This window comes from Heptranchias perlo, chromosome 1 (genome assembly GCF_035084215.1).
Source record: "Heptranchias perlo isolate sHepPer1 chromosome 1, sHepPer1.hap1, whole genome shotgun sequence".
NCBI classification, from domain to species: Eukaryota; Metazoa; Chordata; class Chondrichthyes; order Hexanchiformes; family Hexanchidae; genus Heptranchias; species Heptranchias perlo.
In genome coordinates this window covers 37,438,317-37,454,140 of record NC_090325.1, presented here as the reverse complement: position 1 = coordinate 37,454,140, position 15,824 = coordinate 37,438,317, and the positions used below count along the sequence as shown (strand labels likewise).

Below are 15,824 nucleotides of genomic sequence, written 5' to 3'. Positions count from 1 at the left end.
TTGAGCAGATGGACGGCTGTAGATTTATCATGATTAATAGAAGGCCAAAGGCTAGGCAGTTGTAAGTGACTTAGGGAGATTTTCTCCATGGGTGGATGCAAAAGCAAGTGGGGTTGGAAGGAGTAGGGGATGTTGGTGGCAAGGGATGTTGGATGCTGTCAGAGATGGCCTTCTCTGTGATCGGACACCAAGGGAGTAGAAACGATGGGAGGTGGCAAGGTCAAGGGGATGGTCATGAATATGAGTCAGAGAGTTTATATAGAGGCAGAGGTTTATGGAGGACAAGAGGGAAGTGGATTCAGAGAAGAGAAGGCAAAGGCAGCTGAGGTGAAGATTAAAATTTCCATGGATAAGGAATCACTCAGTGCAAACGATATCACGGGAAGAAACTCAGGATGGAGCTAGGAGGGGTCGGTAGACAATAAGAATTTTAAAGGAGATTGGTGAAAAAAGGTGAGGTATTCAAAGGAAAAGATACCAGAGGAGGAGGGGGTAAGGCCACAATGTGATTTGGTGACAAGGGCCACACTACCGCCAGTACTACAAGTAAATAGTGGAAAGAATAGCCAGATGCGGAGGCTTTAGTAAGGAGCAAGGCATCACCACCCATGAGCCAAGTTTCAGTCAATGCAATTATCCACAATAAGGTCATGGATGGCAAGAACCTTGCTCGCGAGTGAATGGGCATTCTGGAGGGAAAAGCAGAGAGGGGCGGTGATTGTTGATCCGCTAGCAAAGTCCAAGGGAGCAGCGGTGGGCATGGTTAACGAGTTCAGAAGATTGGCAAGGTTATCCCCCAGCCGATGCAGTGGGCAAGAACGTTAGCAAGAGAAGAGGACGAGAGTGTAGTAGTTACTGCTTGTAAAGAGGCAGTCATGGGTGGTGGCAGGAGAACAGAACAGTAGCGTAATAGTGATGGGTTGGGGTAGGGATTGGGGAACAAGTACCTGAGAGGTGAATTGCAAAGCTGCTTTATTTCACACTGAGTGAATATACAGAACAATGATCATATGAGATTCACATTTCAATGAGCACAACTTACCTTCACATGATATGAAATAATAAATGTCATGCTTCCCCACATCAGTGGGTCATCTTCCTTGACTTAAACAAGATGTCTTCCTAACTGTCAGTCCAGCACTTCTGACTCTTAAACCTGTCTAAAGCTTTCACAGCTCTGTTTCAAAGCCTGAGTGCCCTCACAGCCTGCTGTTTTCCAAAAAAGCTTGCCCCACCACCTTGTGTCCTTTCTTCTCCCACTTGTATGCAGACACTGTAATCGCAGGATATTTCCAAAATGAGTGAGAGATGTTTTTTGATTACCCGGTCAAGCTAACGATTTCCTGACTGTTCAGTCTCTGTGGAAAACCACTTCTATTTAGCATATTAACCACCTTTCATCCAGGTGCCTTTTTAAACTTGTGGGAATACACTTTGCTTAAAACAACTATTGAAATTATTCTTATTTTTAAATGCTTTCTGTGGATAAATGGTCAAATAAATTTGAAATATGACAGACACATTTCAGTGAAAAGGAAGAAGGTTGTATTGGTTCTATCTGAGGACCAATACAGTACAGATTAAGAGATTATGGCTCCCTAACATTGAGTATGCTGACGCCAATCCAATTATGGTTTAAACCAGCTACCAGAGGTTAAATTAGCTAGTAGGGTTAAATATTACTTGAAGCACATTCTACCCAGTTCAGCATTTATTTTAATTTTTGAAAAGTGGCAGTATTTTTAGAAATAAGAAAAGGCAATCAGGCTCAACAAGTCAATCCACTTTTTGAGATCAACACAATATATATCCCTCAATTATTTCCTGAACTCGACTGTTCTTTTCCTTTAACAAAGAATGGTTTCTAAATGTTTATTTGTTAAATCTTATGAAATCAGGCAGCTCTGAAAAATTATGCATTAAAAACAAATCTAAATGCCTTTTCTTAAAAATCTATTACAAGTGATGACATTTCAGCATGAAATTCAATCTACAACACAGAAGACATTTTACCTCGTCTCAGCATGTGTTCTCCTTGCAGTAACTGGACTATAGCAGTCTGAGTGGCTGGCACAATAACAATACTGCCATCTTCACGGCCACATACCAGACGTCCATGAGAGGGAATATAAACGCTGGCTGTCACCTTCAAAGGCTCCTCATTGCCAGGAAGTGCGCTCAGCTGGTCTATAATTCCAGCAGGCCTTGGAATGAGATGATCAAACATATCTTGCAAGCATGAAGAAGTGGTGACTTTCAACTCTGTGAAGGCAATTTGCAATGCAATACATAATACATAATGCAGAGTAAATTTGGTTTCTTAGGTGGGAGGGGATATTCATTTTATTAACATTTTGAACAGCTGTATTTCTATCACAACAAACTCAGATTAAATCAACCGACATTTCAGTAGGAGACAAAAAAATTTCAGTTGTGAAAACCCCTCTGTGTTCAATTCAGAGAATTATACATAGCCATGGATTCATTTCAGCTTAGTTGTTGAGAGATTATATAAAAAAAAATATTATGGAAAGAAAAAAAAGCCAGGTAAAAAATATCTAGCCTGTACACTCTTAGGACTCTAATACACACGGCACTCTAACCGTGGTTTAACCAAAATTTGGATTAATTCACCATTATTACTTTAGTCTAGTACTATTTATAAACCCCAAACTTCTATTGATCTTTTGGCTTACACTTTTATTACAATCTGAAACTAAATATAGCAACATTCAGTTTTTGTGATACAATCAGGTCCAGGCACACACTTCTTCATGACACTACCTGCTGAATGAAGAGTTACTCACTTTGGCCAAGTCAGATGCAAGATTAGAAGGGAAAATTACGTAGCTAAAGGTCAAACTTACCCACACAATCGCAATGCCTACTAGAAATTAGGAGCAAAAGGGACATAAACATGTACTAGTCAACAAAGGGGCCCTCAATGCATTGTGCACCTAAAAGCCAAGTCATTCAATTCAGCCGAAACTTATTTTTCTGGTGACCACAAAGATGAAAAATCCAACAAGAAAGATTATATTATCCAGTAATTTTTACAGCACATAAGCTTTGGAATGTTTTGCAGATTTAAATTATTCCTCAACGTTAGTGTTCTGACTGCATTGAAAAACTAATCCTTAAATGGTTTGTGTACTAACATTTTTGTAAAATCATTTTGATGACAGCCACATTAGCTAAAATATAAGGGGAGCAAACCTGAAGAACTAAATCCCAATCACATGTAACTGGGGTTTAATCAGCTGTTTAACTATCTGCTAATTCCTCTACTTATCTCTCACCATGAATTAAGGTTGCTGAAAGACTGATTCCCTGATGATTTTCCAAACTTAAAATTCAGAACTGACATGTCAACTATGATTATTCAATTCAGACTTGGGTTGATTAGGTACATTTAGTTACATCATCAGCAACTAGTATTGAGACAGCATGGTACAAAAATACAAAATTCAAAGACTGCCATACTGTTCTTGAGCACTGTGCATATTCTTGTCAAGGATGAGTATGTGAATTATTAAGTACTAGGTTCAAGCATCTTACCTTGAACAGTACCTCGCTGAGATAAGTCAACTGTTTCAGGAATACACCATATTAAGAGTCTCCCTGATGAATCTCCCTGAATCAGCAATTTATGGAAGGGTTCTCTACGACCATAGAAGAACCGTGTGACAGGTGGGCAGATGAGGAGCTGCAATATCACAAAACAAAGAGGTCAGTTCCAGTTAGCACACTGGAAGAATGAACAGTTGGCCTCCGCCGCAGATATTATTTATAAAGCTCAATCACCAAATTTAGCAAAATGAAAAGTAAGCAAAGATTTGTACAGCCAGGAGCTGATTAAACTATGTCTCGTGAAGAAAATGTTAAAAGCTCGGCAAATGTGTCAGTTTATAAATTTTTAAATAGGTATACAATTTAGAAGCTGCAGAACCTAACTACACAGTTGCCAATTCTAGATGTTACTTAATATGGCTACAGCAAAAAATAACTTCTAAAGTAACAACTTTTTTTAGGGTTTTACTTGAGGAAATAACATCCTCTGATTCCCCTCAAAAAACTCCTAAAGTACAGGATTCTGCCGATGAAATACAAATATGAAGACGTGAAAACTTGGCTCTTTATTCAATAGAACAACACAGATAACATAGCAATATGATAGAAGTGTTTAAAATTATGAAAGGATGGGGCAAGGTAGATAGAAGCAGACTATTTGCAATAATTGAGGGGTCAAGAACAAGAGGCTACAGACACAAAATTAAATGTAAGAGATTTAAAACAGAACACAGAAGAAATATCTTTACACAGAGTTTTGAGGCTCTGCAATTCACTTCCAGGTTTAGTGGTTGAGGCAGAAACTAGGTCAACATTCAAGAATAGATTGGATAGGTGGGTGAATGAAAAGGAGTGGAAGGGCTATGGGAACTATTTGCTCACATTCTGACATGGACAGGTTGGACCAAATGGCCTGTTTGTTTTGTAACTTCTAGGTAGTTTCATACAGTAAGGCTTTTAGCTTTCTTCGAATGTTTATAACGTGTCTTTCACCAGACAGAAACAGTATTTTTTCAATTAATTGTTAGTATTAAATCATTTAAGTGACACCATGGGATGTTTCTTTATAGTTAATAAACTTTAAAATATATGTTATTTTCACTATCTGTGGTATAACTATGTGAAAACTTCAGACCTATTAAAAATAGTAAAAGAACTGCATTAAGAAATATGTTGCAATAAAGTTTTTTTTAAAATCTTTTGGTAAGATTCTTGGGTAACTGGAGTGGTAAGTTAGCGTTTTGATACAGATGTCCAGATAGTGCAAGGTATGCCTGCTTTCTACGCAGTTCAAAAGTCTGATATGAGGAAGTCACCTCTACATTTTGGGGGACAAATGATAAAATGCAATGGCAAGTCATTGTTTCTGGATGCTTGTCAGAAAAGACCATTCCCTCCAGTATCCTTTCCAATTTAACAGGGTTGTCTTAACAAGGACTTTGCACAAAAAACGCCAGTGAACTATGACTTAATTTACACATAATCCTTAAACATAGGACCTGGCGACCTAGATGAGCTGAACAAGTGATAGCATAACAAAATGCTTGGAATACAGCAAGAAATAATCTAAGCAATTAAATACAAAGAGGAGAGATCCAGAAAGAGGCTCCACTCCAGGGGTATAGCAATTACGACTTGAAGGATAAATTAGTAGGGCATTATCCTGTTTTTGTCCTATAGTGCAATTTTGAAATCCTAGAAATTGAAACAAATCATGTTACTTTGCACTAAGGTTAATTGCACAAAATTAGCTCCACGTGCACAAAATACAGGTTGAAAAAAATTCTCAGCTCTACAAACCCTTAAGCATTCTGGAAGAAAATAAACAGGCGCTAAAAAAGCAGGTTATAAATTCACCAGAAACAGCCATGAATGCAAGCAGCTGCAAACCTGTTAAATTTTACAATGCTACGACTAACTCTTTAATCTATAGAAACACCTTTAGACAACCTTGCTAATATATACAAACAGACTTACTGATCACTAAAATTGTCATGAAAAGGCTTCTAGATAAATAGCTGGTATTTTTCTAACACAGAGTTTTTGTAGTTTAAAACAATTCACAAATAGAAAAAAAACTGTTGTTTTCCATTTGTCACAGCAGAATATTTAATCACAGCCTGCCTTGCGCACAAATAATGTAACAGCTTCAGACAGCCTAAATGAACTGAGTTAAAGAGTTACAGGAAATTTCCATAGGATGAAGCTGTAAGTTTCACTTTCTGAACTCCACCACAATAAAATATTAAGATGCAGTTAAAAAATAAATTCCTTTTTTTCTTTTGCATACAATCCTCAAAGACAGATAACATCACAGCAAGATACAAGCATAAAGTTCAGCTTTGATAGAGCAGCCAAACATTGATTTAACACCAGCGCGGTCTTTAATTCTCTGGAGATCAGCCATGGAATTCTAACACTTGAAGTAACAATTCCATTAATGTTACTATCATGCATTTGGTTGCCCCTTTAAGTTTCCACAGTGCTCCTCAGATGCAGATTAGTGTAGAAGTAGCAGTTAAAGTGAAACATGCTGAACAGGATGCCAAGCTTACTATATGCGAAGCAAACCTAGGTGAACTTAAAGCAACATTCTATAAGATTTATCAGCATTTGGTATGGTCCCATGTAAGAGACTTAAGACAAAGTTAGCATATGGAATTAATATTCTAACCACCCTCCATAAAGACAGGATGTAATTTATGGTTACATAAATACAGACATGATTGGAGGGAAGAAAGTGAAGGGTTAGAGGTAAAGGGAAGTTGCTCAGACTGGAAATGTATTAAGTGGTGGTCCACAGGGTCTTATTTACTATCTACAGACAAATGATCTGTACTTCGAAACTGAAGGAACATTGAAACTTGTGAATGATACCAAATCGTCAAACTGTGACGAAGATAGTGAAAGACGGCAGGAGGACATAAATAAGCCTTTATAAGAATCATGGGCATGTAGGTTGCAGGTGCAGTGCTTTGTAGAAATGAGTGAGGCAATACATTTTAGGGCAAGAAAATACATCTTAAAATGAGACCAATTTTTAAATGGAGCAGAAGAGTGCAGATACACAGATCATTAAAGATGGCCATGCAAGTAAGACCATAAAAAGATGAAAAGAATACTCAGTTTTGTATCTGCAGGCATAGAATACAAGGAGATAATGTTGAAGTAGTACAAAATCTTAGGATTCAGTTGGAGTACTGCATATGGCTTTGTGCAGCCAATTATAGGAAGGATACAAGAGCAATGGAAACACTGCAGCACAGATTCACTAGGATGTTATCAAGAATGAGGGGTTACAGTTATTAAGACAGACTTGAGAAGTTAAGAGTTTTTTCTCTTGAGCTGAGAAGCTTAAGGGTGACCCAACCCAGATCTTCAAGATTATGAAGAATCAGAAAAAAGTAAATAGTGATTGTTTCCACTGGTTGACGACATGGCATTGAGCGGGTACAAATTTAAGACAACAAAAGGAATTAAAGCAGAGAACAGAAAGAAATGTCTTTATGGAGGGTGGTTAGAATGTAGAATTCTCTGCCACAAATCACTGTTGAAGCAGAGTCCATAATTTTTTTTTCAAGTGTTAGATACTTGTTTGGAAAAGAGCAATATTGAAGAGTTTGAGGACTGAGCAGAACAGTAGGATTAGACTAGATGGCTCATGTGGAGAAAAACACATAGCAACATCGATGGGCTGAATGACCTGTTTTTATGATGTAACATTCTATGATTCTATTGCTTCATTCACCATACATCTCATTAACACTATATACCTTATTAACACAGCATACACTTATAAAAAAAATTGTTTGTGCCGTTTCCATTCTTTAGCTGGTTGGAAAGGGATTGGGGTTTTTCTTACAATTTTTTTTTGTTGTAATTTTAGAGCAATTAAAATTTTTAAATTGGTAAAAAAAACAGAAATCCGCAGCCAGATCTGCTAGTAATAATGAAAAGAATTTACAAAGGAAAAGGCTGACGTGCACAGCCCTAGGTTGAAATTAGACTTTTACTTCTCAGTATTTATCTCCCAATTTGACTGGATGGTTTTAAACATCAAAATAAGGCTACAATTTTTGTTGTACTGGTCACCATATAAGACAGCGAGCACAAGAGATTGCTTTTAATGGACGATATTATAAGACTCTAACTTTATTTATTTATCTTTTTGAGCTGAGTGTAGGTTACTACAAGCAACAAATCACATCAACTATCCTATAACAATGTTCACCATGATGTTGAGATGGTGGCTCAACTTCACAGCTTTTGTTACCAAATTTTTTCAAATTTCAAATTATTCACTATATTTATTAACGACTTAGATGAAGCAATAGAAAGTTTCATATCGAAGTTTGCCGATGACACAAAGATTGGTGGCATTGTAAGCAGTGTAATTACAAAGTAATATTGATAGATTAGGTGAATGGGCAAAATTGTGGCAAATGGAATTCAATGTAGACAAATGTGAGGTCATCCACTTTGGATCAAAAAAGGATAGAACAGGATACTTTCTAAATGGTAAAAAGTTAAAAACAGTGGATGTCCAAAGGGACCTTGGGGTTCAGGTGCATAGATCATTGAAGTGTCATGAGCAGATGCAGAAAATAATCAATAAGGCTAATGGAATGTTGGCCTTTATATCTAGAGGACTAGAGTACAAGGGGGCAGAAGTTATGCTGTAGTTATACAAAACCCTGGTTAGACCGCACCTGGAGTACTGTGAGCAGTTCTGGGTACCGCACCTTCGGAAGGACATATTGGTCTTGGAGGGAGTGCAGCGTAGGTTTACTAGAATGATACCCGGACTTCAAGGGTTAAGTTACAAGGAGAGATTACACAAATTGTTGTTGTATTCTCTGGAGTTTCTAAGGTTAAGGGGTGATCTGATCGAAGTTTATAAGATATTAAGGGGAACGGATAGGGTGGATAGAGAGAAACTATTTCCGCTGGTTGGGGATTTTAGGAGTAGAGGGCACAGTCTAAAAATTAGAGCCAGACCTTTCAGGAGTGAGATTAGAAAACGTTTCTACACACAAAGGGTGGTAGAAGTTTGGAACTCTCTTCCGCAAACGGCAATTGATACGAGCTCAATTGCTAAATTTAAATCTGAGTTAGATTGCTTTTTGGCAACCAAAGGTATTAAGGGATATGGGCCAAAGGCAGATATATGGAGTTAGATCACAGATCAGCCATGATCTTATCAAATGGCGGAGCAGGCACAAGGGGCTGAATGGCCTACTCCTGTTCCTATGTCCTCCCCACACTAATATGGCAATACTCTGAATGAGATGAAAGACAGGAGCATGCTTCTTCACCTCTCTATAAATGAGTACTTGAAAGTACAGCCAAGGATGACTTAACTCCTATTTTACTTGCATTGATGACGTCATCATACAACACTCTTGGAAGATAACAAACTTACCATACAGGAAATCATAGGTGAAAACTCAAGTCCCATCATTCCTCTGCTTTGCACCAGTATACTGCATCACATACTGCCATTAACTAACATTTTACAAAAATGAGAAAATATTTGTCAAAAGTTTTTTTTTATATAATAAAATTGTTAATATTGAGATGGATTTTCATTTTCAAAATAAATGTACAAATAATCAAAATATTCATCTCATTGCCATGGCATCCAAATCTTTGCAAAGAGAACACTATTTGGCAAGAATGTGTTTTTGAAAAAGTCAGTAGGCAAAGGCCCACGATGATATTTGAAAACAAATAATAGCCATTTAAAAACACAACAATCTCTGAAAATTACAATCACCTCTTACTTCCAAAAGCTTGTACCTGAGTTAATCTAAAAAGATCAAACGGTTAGTGTTTGAAACTCGCACAAACTCTGAAAATGCATTTTATGTAGATTTATTAAAGCAATGCAATATGGCAGCATTAAAAACATATTACCAGAAAAATAAAAAGGAAACATATAGCATTCTTTACTGGCGGCAGCCTCATGTAATATTAAAACAAATATTCAATAGGTTTATGTAAAATAGTCATATTAAACAAGTACCCTCAATAAAACATATCCCATTTGCAACACGACCTGGAAATCACCACTGCAACAACTTGCATTTACAAAGCGCTTCTAAAATTAGAAAAACCACCCAAGACACTTCACAAAGCTGTAAGGAAAACATGGTTGCCTGAGCCATAGGAGAGGTGATCAAAAGGTAGGTCAAATAGGTAAGTTTTCAGCAGGGTCTTAATTGAGGAGAAAGAGGTGGAGGGGCTTAGGAAGAGAATTCCTGAATATGGGACCTAAGTGGCTAATGGCACAGCCACCAATAGTGAGGTGAAGTGAAGGGGGATACACTGGAGGCCAGGGTCAGGGCTATATGGAGTTTGGAAGGGGTTGTAGCTTGGAAGTAGATGACAGAGATAGGGAGCGACGAGGCCCTGGAGGGATTTAAACATAAGGATGTAAGTCAGCGAGGACAGGGGTGATAGGAATTTCAATCTGGGGTGTAAACGACACAGATGAAGCGGCAGACAGGCTGCAGCGGGCAATGTTACTGGGGTGGAAGTTGACGATCTTTGTGATGGACAGCATATGAGGTCGGAAGCTCTGCTCGGGGCTGAAGTTGTAAACAGTCTGGTTCAACCTAAGACAGTGGCAAAGGTTGTAAGCTAGTGTATAGATTGTGTGGCAAGGGCCAAAGATGGTGGCTTTGGTCTTCACAATGTTTACTTGGAGGAAATTACAGCTTATCCAAGACTTGATGTCAGTGACAGTCTGACAGCACAGAGGCAATGGTGGGGGGGGGCGTTGAGAGAGGTGGTGGAAAGGTACAGCTGGATGCCATCAGAAAATGTGTGGAAGCTGACCCAATGTCGGCAGATGATGTTGCCAAGGAGAAGCATGTAGATGAGGAAGTCAGGAGCCAAGGATGGATCTTTGAGGGATTCCCAAGATAACTGTATGGGGGTGGAAAGAGAAGTGACAGGTAATGATCCAAGCTTAGCCATAGGCTCTTTAAGAGTGGAATAATCCCACGGATCTGGAACACTTTCAAGGACTTTCGAGAAAAAGGAGATTGGAAATGGCTCAGTAATTTACAAAGTCAGAGGGATCGAGGGCGGTTTTTGAGGAGAGGGCTGATGGCAGCAGTTTTGAAAGGGAGGTAATGCATAAGGAACGAGAACCATTTATAATGTCAGCTAGCATGGAAGCCACAAACGGAAGTTGGGTGGTCAAGACCTCAGTGGGAATGGGTTTGCAGGAGCAATAGGTGGGGCTCATGGACGAGATGGGCTTGGAGAGATTGGGGGGAGGATGGGAGAGAAAAGAGAGAGACATGGGTTTCCGGGCTAGCGTAGACATGACACTGGGCGCATTTGGGGTAGGGTGGAAGCAACAGAGGCAGCTGAATGGATTGTCTCAGCCTTGGTGACAAAGTAATGCACATTTTTAGAGGTGAGGGTGGAGAGGGCAGAGAGAGGAGTTTTCAGAGGTGGGTAGTACTAAAGAAAACAAGCCAGGAGGATATTATTGTTCTGCAGAATAATCCCGAAGTTGTGGGTGGTTTTGGCAGTGGCGAGTGAGGCCCACTGGACTTAAACATGGCCTAGCCAGATCTGGTGATTGATGGCTAAGGCAGTTGTGTGCCAGATACATTCAAGTTTGTACCCCTTGGACTTAACAGAGCGAATATAGGAGCCATACCAGGGGGAAAGACAGGGATGGAAGACTGTGAAGGTTTTGCTGTAGACAAGGGCAACAAAGGTGGAAGTGAGGGAGTGGCTGAGCAATTCAACAGCTGCAGAGGTGTAATGCTGAATGGAGAACGAAAAACAAGGTAGTTAGGAGCTTTAGAGTGCAGTTGTAAGCGACTTCCGGGGGCCGAAACAGAAGTGGAGTTGGAAGACGTTGGATAATTTGTGGTTGCACTGCAAATGATATACTTAGGGTCGAAGGTTCACAAATAATAGGACCATAGCTTAAAAATATTAGAATTATTTGTATAGAAGATAATATCTAGAAGAGGATGCTGCCAATGTAGCAGTAAAGGAGGAAATAGTAGCGATATTGGATGGGATAAAAATAGATAAAGAGGAGGTACTTAAAAGGTTGACAGTACTCAAAGTAGAACAGTCACCTGGTCCAGATGGGATGCATCACAGGTTACTGAGGGAAGTAAGGGTAGAAATTGCAGAGGCTCTGGCCACAATCTTCAAATCCTTAGATACGGGGGTGGTGCCGGAGGACTGCAAATGTTACAGCACTGTTCAAAAAAAGGGGAGAGGGATAAATTCGGCAATTACAGGCCAGTCAGCCTGACGTCAGTGGTGGGGAAACTTTTAGAGACAATAATCTGGGACAAAATTAATTGGCAATTGGAAAAGTATGGACTAATAAATGAAAGTCAAGCATGGATTTGTCAAAGGAAAGTCATGTTTGACTAACTTGATTGAGTTCTTTGATGAAGTAATGGAGAGGGTTGATGAGGATAGTGCAATTGATGTTGTGTATATGGACTTTCATTTGATAAAGTACAAACATAATAGACTTGTTAGCAAAATTAAAGCCCATGGGAGTAAAAGGATACAAAATTGGCTAAGGGACTGAAAGCAGAGAGTAGAGGTGAATAGTTGTTTTTCAGACTGGAGGATGTATACAGTCATGTTCCCCAGGGGTCGGCGTTAGAATTACTGCTCTTTTTGATCTATAATAATGACCTGGTCTTGGGTATACAGGATGTAATTTCAAAGTTTGTGATGACATAAAACTCGGAAATATAGTAAATAACGAGAAGGATAGTAACAGACTTCAGGAGGACATACAGACTGTTGAAATGGGTAGTCACGTGGCAGATGAAATTTAACGCAAAGAGTGCAATGATATCATTTGGTAGGAAAAATGAGGCAAGGCAATATAAACTAAATGGCACAATTTTAAAACGGGTGCAGGAACAGAGAGACTTTGAAGGTGGCAGGACAAGTTGAGAAGGTTGTTTAAAAAGCAGATGGGATCCTGGGCTTTATTAATAGAGGCATAGAGTACAAAAGTAAGGAAGTTATGCTAAACCTTTATAAAACACTGGTTAGGCCTCAGCTGGAGTACTGTGTTCAATTCTGGGCACCACACTTTAGGAAGGATGTCAAAGCCTTAGAGAGGGTACAGAAGAGATTTACTAGAATGGTACTAGGGATGAGGGATGTCAATTATGTGGAGAGACTGGAGATGCTGGGGTTATTCTCCTTACAGCAGAGGCAGTTAAGAGGAGATTTCATAGAGGTGTTCAAAATCATGAATGGTTTTGATAGAGTAAACAAGGAGAAACTGTTTCCAGTGGCAGAAGGGCAGGTAACCAGAGGACACAGATTTAAGGTGATTGATAAAAGAACCAGAGGAGATATGAGGAAACATTTTTTTACACAGCGAGTTGTTATAATCTGGAATGCAATGACCCATATATACAATCATAAAATTGTTACAATTCTGTTTTTTCTGCTAACCCACCTATACCAACTTAATTCCATGGCAACCACAATCCTCTACCCAATACGCAGTATTGAAAATCTAATGATAGCACTGCTGCTAACTGAATTTACAGAATTCCTACCACACTATGACAAAATTCTCTGTACGCTGTCTACTATTACTGGTTTCCCTATGAAACAGTGCAGCTCTCATGAATCTACTTTAAGCACTTCACAGTTGGAAATTTTATATAGATCAGCAATTTTACACTGAAGTAAAAGATGGCACTTAAATTCCCCTTTCCATTAGTTTCCTGTTTTCTTTAAATCTGTAAATACACAATCTGGAACCCCCAGCCTTTCTCTTCTAGAAAATTCTATTTGTTTCCTTCCCTCAAGCAGAGCAAGCAAGCAATGCAAGATGAAGTGCAGCAGCATACCGATAAAAAGTGAAATGAAGGACAAACGAAAACTTACAAAAACCATGTTTTTTGGATCAATGCAGTGGTTCCTCCTTGCTAATTAGCCTATTTTAGCCAGAATAGACCATTTTAAATCTTTGAGTTTCATCTGTGTTGTACAATTAATAATCATATGCAATATTTTTCAACCTATATTATATTGCTTGAATTTGGGAGGCCAAACCAGGCATTTTGTTTTGACTACAAAATCATAAATTTAGCCTCCATCCAAGGAAAACACTTCATAATCTTATCATGTTTTCTGTTGACATGTTGTAATTAGCAGAATAACTGTTTATAATCATCACTACAATGGGAGAAGGAAGAGGGAAAAAGGAAACAGTCTGATCATTGAGGGCTTTCCACACTGTAATGTATTAGCATATCACTGTAACTTGACATCAAATACTCTGGAGGTATGAATTTTGAATGTATAGATCAACTGTCAAACCATCACACGATTACTACAATTACTTAAACACAGATTTCCATCAATCTATGCACATAAGGATTTTATTTCTTTTAGCTGATGACTGTGCCTCCAAGTGCAGTTGTGACAGATAGTATCTGGGACTTGAGACAAGAATTGTTGTCCTGTTCTGTATTTCCATTCAGAAATGTTAGTAAGTAGTGAAAGATTCTATAAGAATTTCTCACATCAAGCATACATCTTCATGCACATTTAAAAAAACACAAATATGGCTTCATGCATTAAAAAAATCTGTTTAGTGCATCACACAGCAAGCACAAGTAAAGGGTTATGCAGAATCAATATGGAGAAACAGTAACTACTAACAAAAAGGACTGTGAAAATCCATGCATTTTGGGGCTGCACCAATCAGTTACAATTTTAGTCAACAGAAATTCAAATCTATCAACTGATCAAAGTGATATGTACCAACAGAAGCAGCATGATATTGTACACATTTTCATACAGTCTGGAGTGGGGCTGTGCTGTTCACTGACTATTCCAAAGTGTTCTGTTCCCTTCAGAACTCCTCAGATAATGAAGCAGCCCATGCCTGTCTACAACAGGGCCTGGATAACATCAAAGCTTGGGCTGATAAGTGGTAGGTAACACATAGGTGCCGGGTAATGACCATCTTGAACAAGACACAGCCTAGCCATCTCCCTCTGACCTTACAACAGCACCAACATCACAACTCTCCCACAATCAACATCTTGGGGGTTACTGTAGACTGGAAGCTGAACTAGTTCATTCATATCAATACCATGGCTACAAGATGTGGAGATGCCGGTGATGGACTGGGGTTGACAATTGTAAACAATTTTACAACACCAAGTTATAGTCCAGCAATTTTATTTTAAATTCACAAGCTTTCGGAGGCTTCCTCCTTCCTCAGGTAAATGTTAGCCTCCGAAAGCTTGTGAATTTAAAATAAAATTGCTGGACTATAACTTGGTGTTGTAAAATTGTTTACAATGGCTACAAGAGCAAGTCATAGGCTGGGTACTCTGATGAATGGTTCACCTCCTGGCTAAACAAAGCCTTTCCTCCATTTACAAAGCTCACATCAGAAGTGTGATGAAATACTCACCACTCACCTGAATAGGGAAGTTGCAACAACATCCAAAAAGCTCGACACCATTCAAGACAGAGTAGTCCACTTGATTAACGTCCTGTCACTGAACTCAATATCTATCCCCTCCATCTCCGGCGCACTGTGTCTATAGTAGATATAATCTACAGGCTGCAGTGCAGCAACACATCAAGGTTACTTGGACAGCAACACATTCCCCTGCAACCTCTACCACCAAGAAAACTAAGAGCAGCAATGTAGTTGCAACACCCTCAAGTTCCCCTCTAAACCACACACCATCCTGACTTGGACATACACCACCATTCCTTCATTGTTACTTGTTCAATATCCTGAAATTCCCTCCTTAACACCATTGTGGGAGAACCACCATCACAATGACTGCAGCAGTTCAAGAAGGCGGCCACCGCCACCTTCGCAGGGCAACTAGGGATGGGCAATAAATGCAGCCTTAGCAGGGTCGCCCAGATCCCGAGAACAAATAAAAGATAATAACTTCCAGGCCAGGTTAGAAGACCGACAACTGTTATTTTGCATTTACAGAACAAGATGTATTTTTAGTCTTAAACATGAGCAAACACTTCAACAAAGAAACTTGATCTGAACAAAAAGAAGTTTATTCAACACAACATTAACATCTGTGTAGAAATTGCACTACTGGGACATGTATTTAAGTTTTACTTTTAGGGTAGAACAGCATCCAAATATTTTGCCAAATATTTCAATCAATAGAGTATCAGATTCAGTGATAACTGGTTAGTACAGCCTTACAAGACATATACCATTATTAAAACATATC

General features: G+C 38.9%; 1 protein-coding gene across 2 annotated transcripts in view; it reads right to left on the bottom strand.

Moving 5' to 3' along the window:
• LOC137321425 (WD repeat-containing protein 7) overlaps positions 1-15,824 on the bottom strand; it is a 644,210-nt gene that overhangs the window by 539,326 nt on the left and 89,060 nt on the right. For both annotated transcript variants that reach the window (XM_067983813.1, XM_067983820.1), the window contains 2 exons: positions 3,559-3,706; positions 2,014-2,262 (listed from right to left, as the gene is read on the bottom strand). In XM_067983813.1, coding sequence (XP_067839914.1) covers positions 2,014-2,262; positions 3,559-3,706 — 397 coding nt within the window. The remainder of the gene's footprint in view (positions 1-2,013; positions 2,263-3,558; positions 3,707-15,824) is intronic.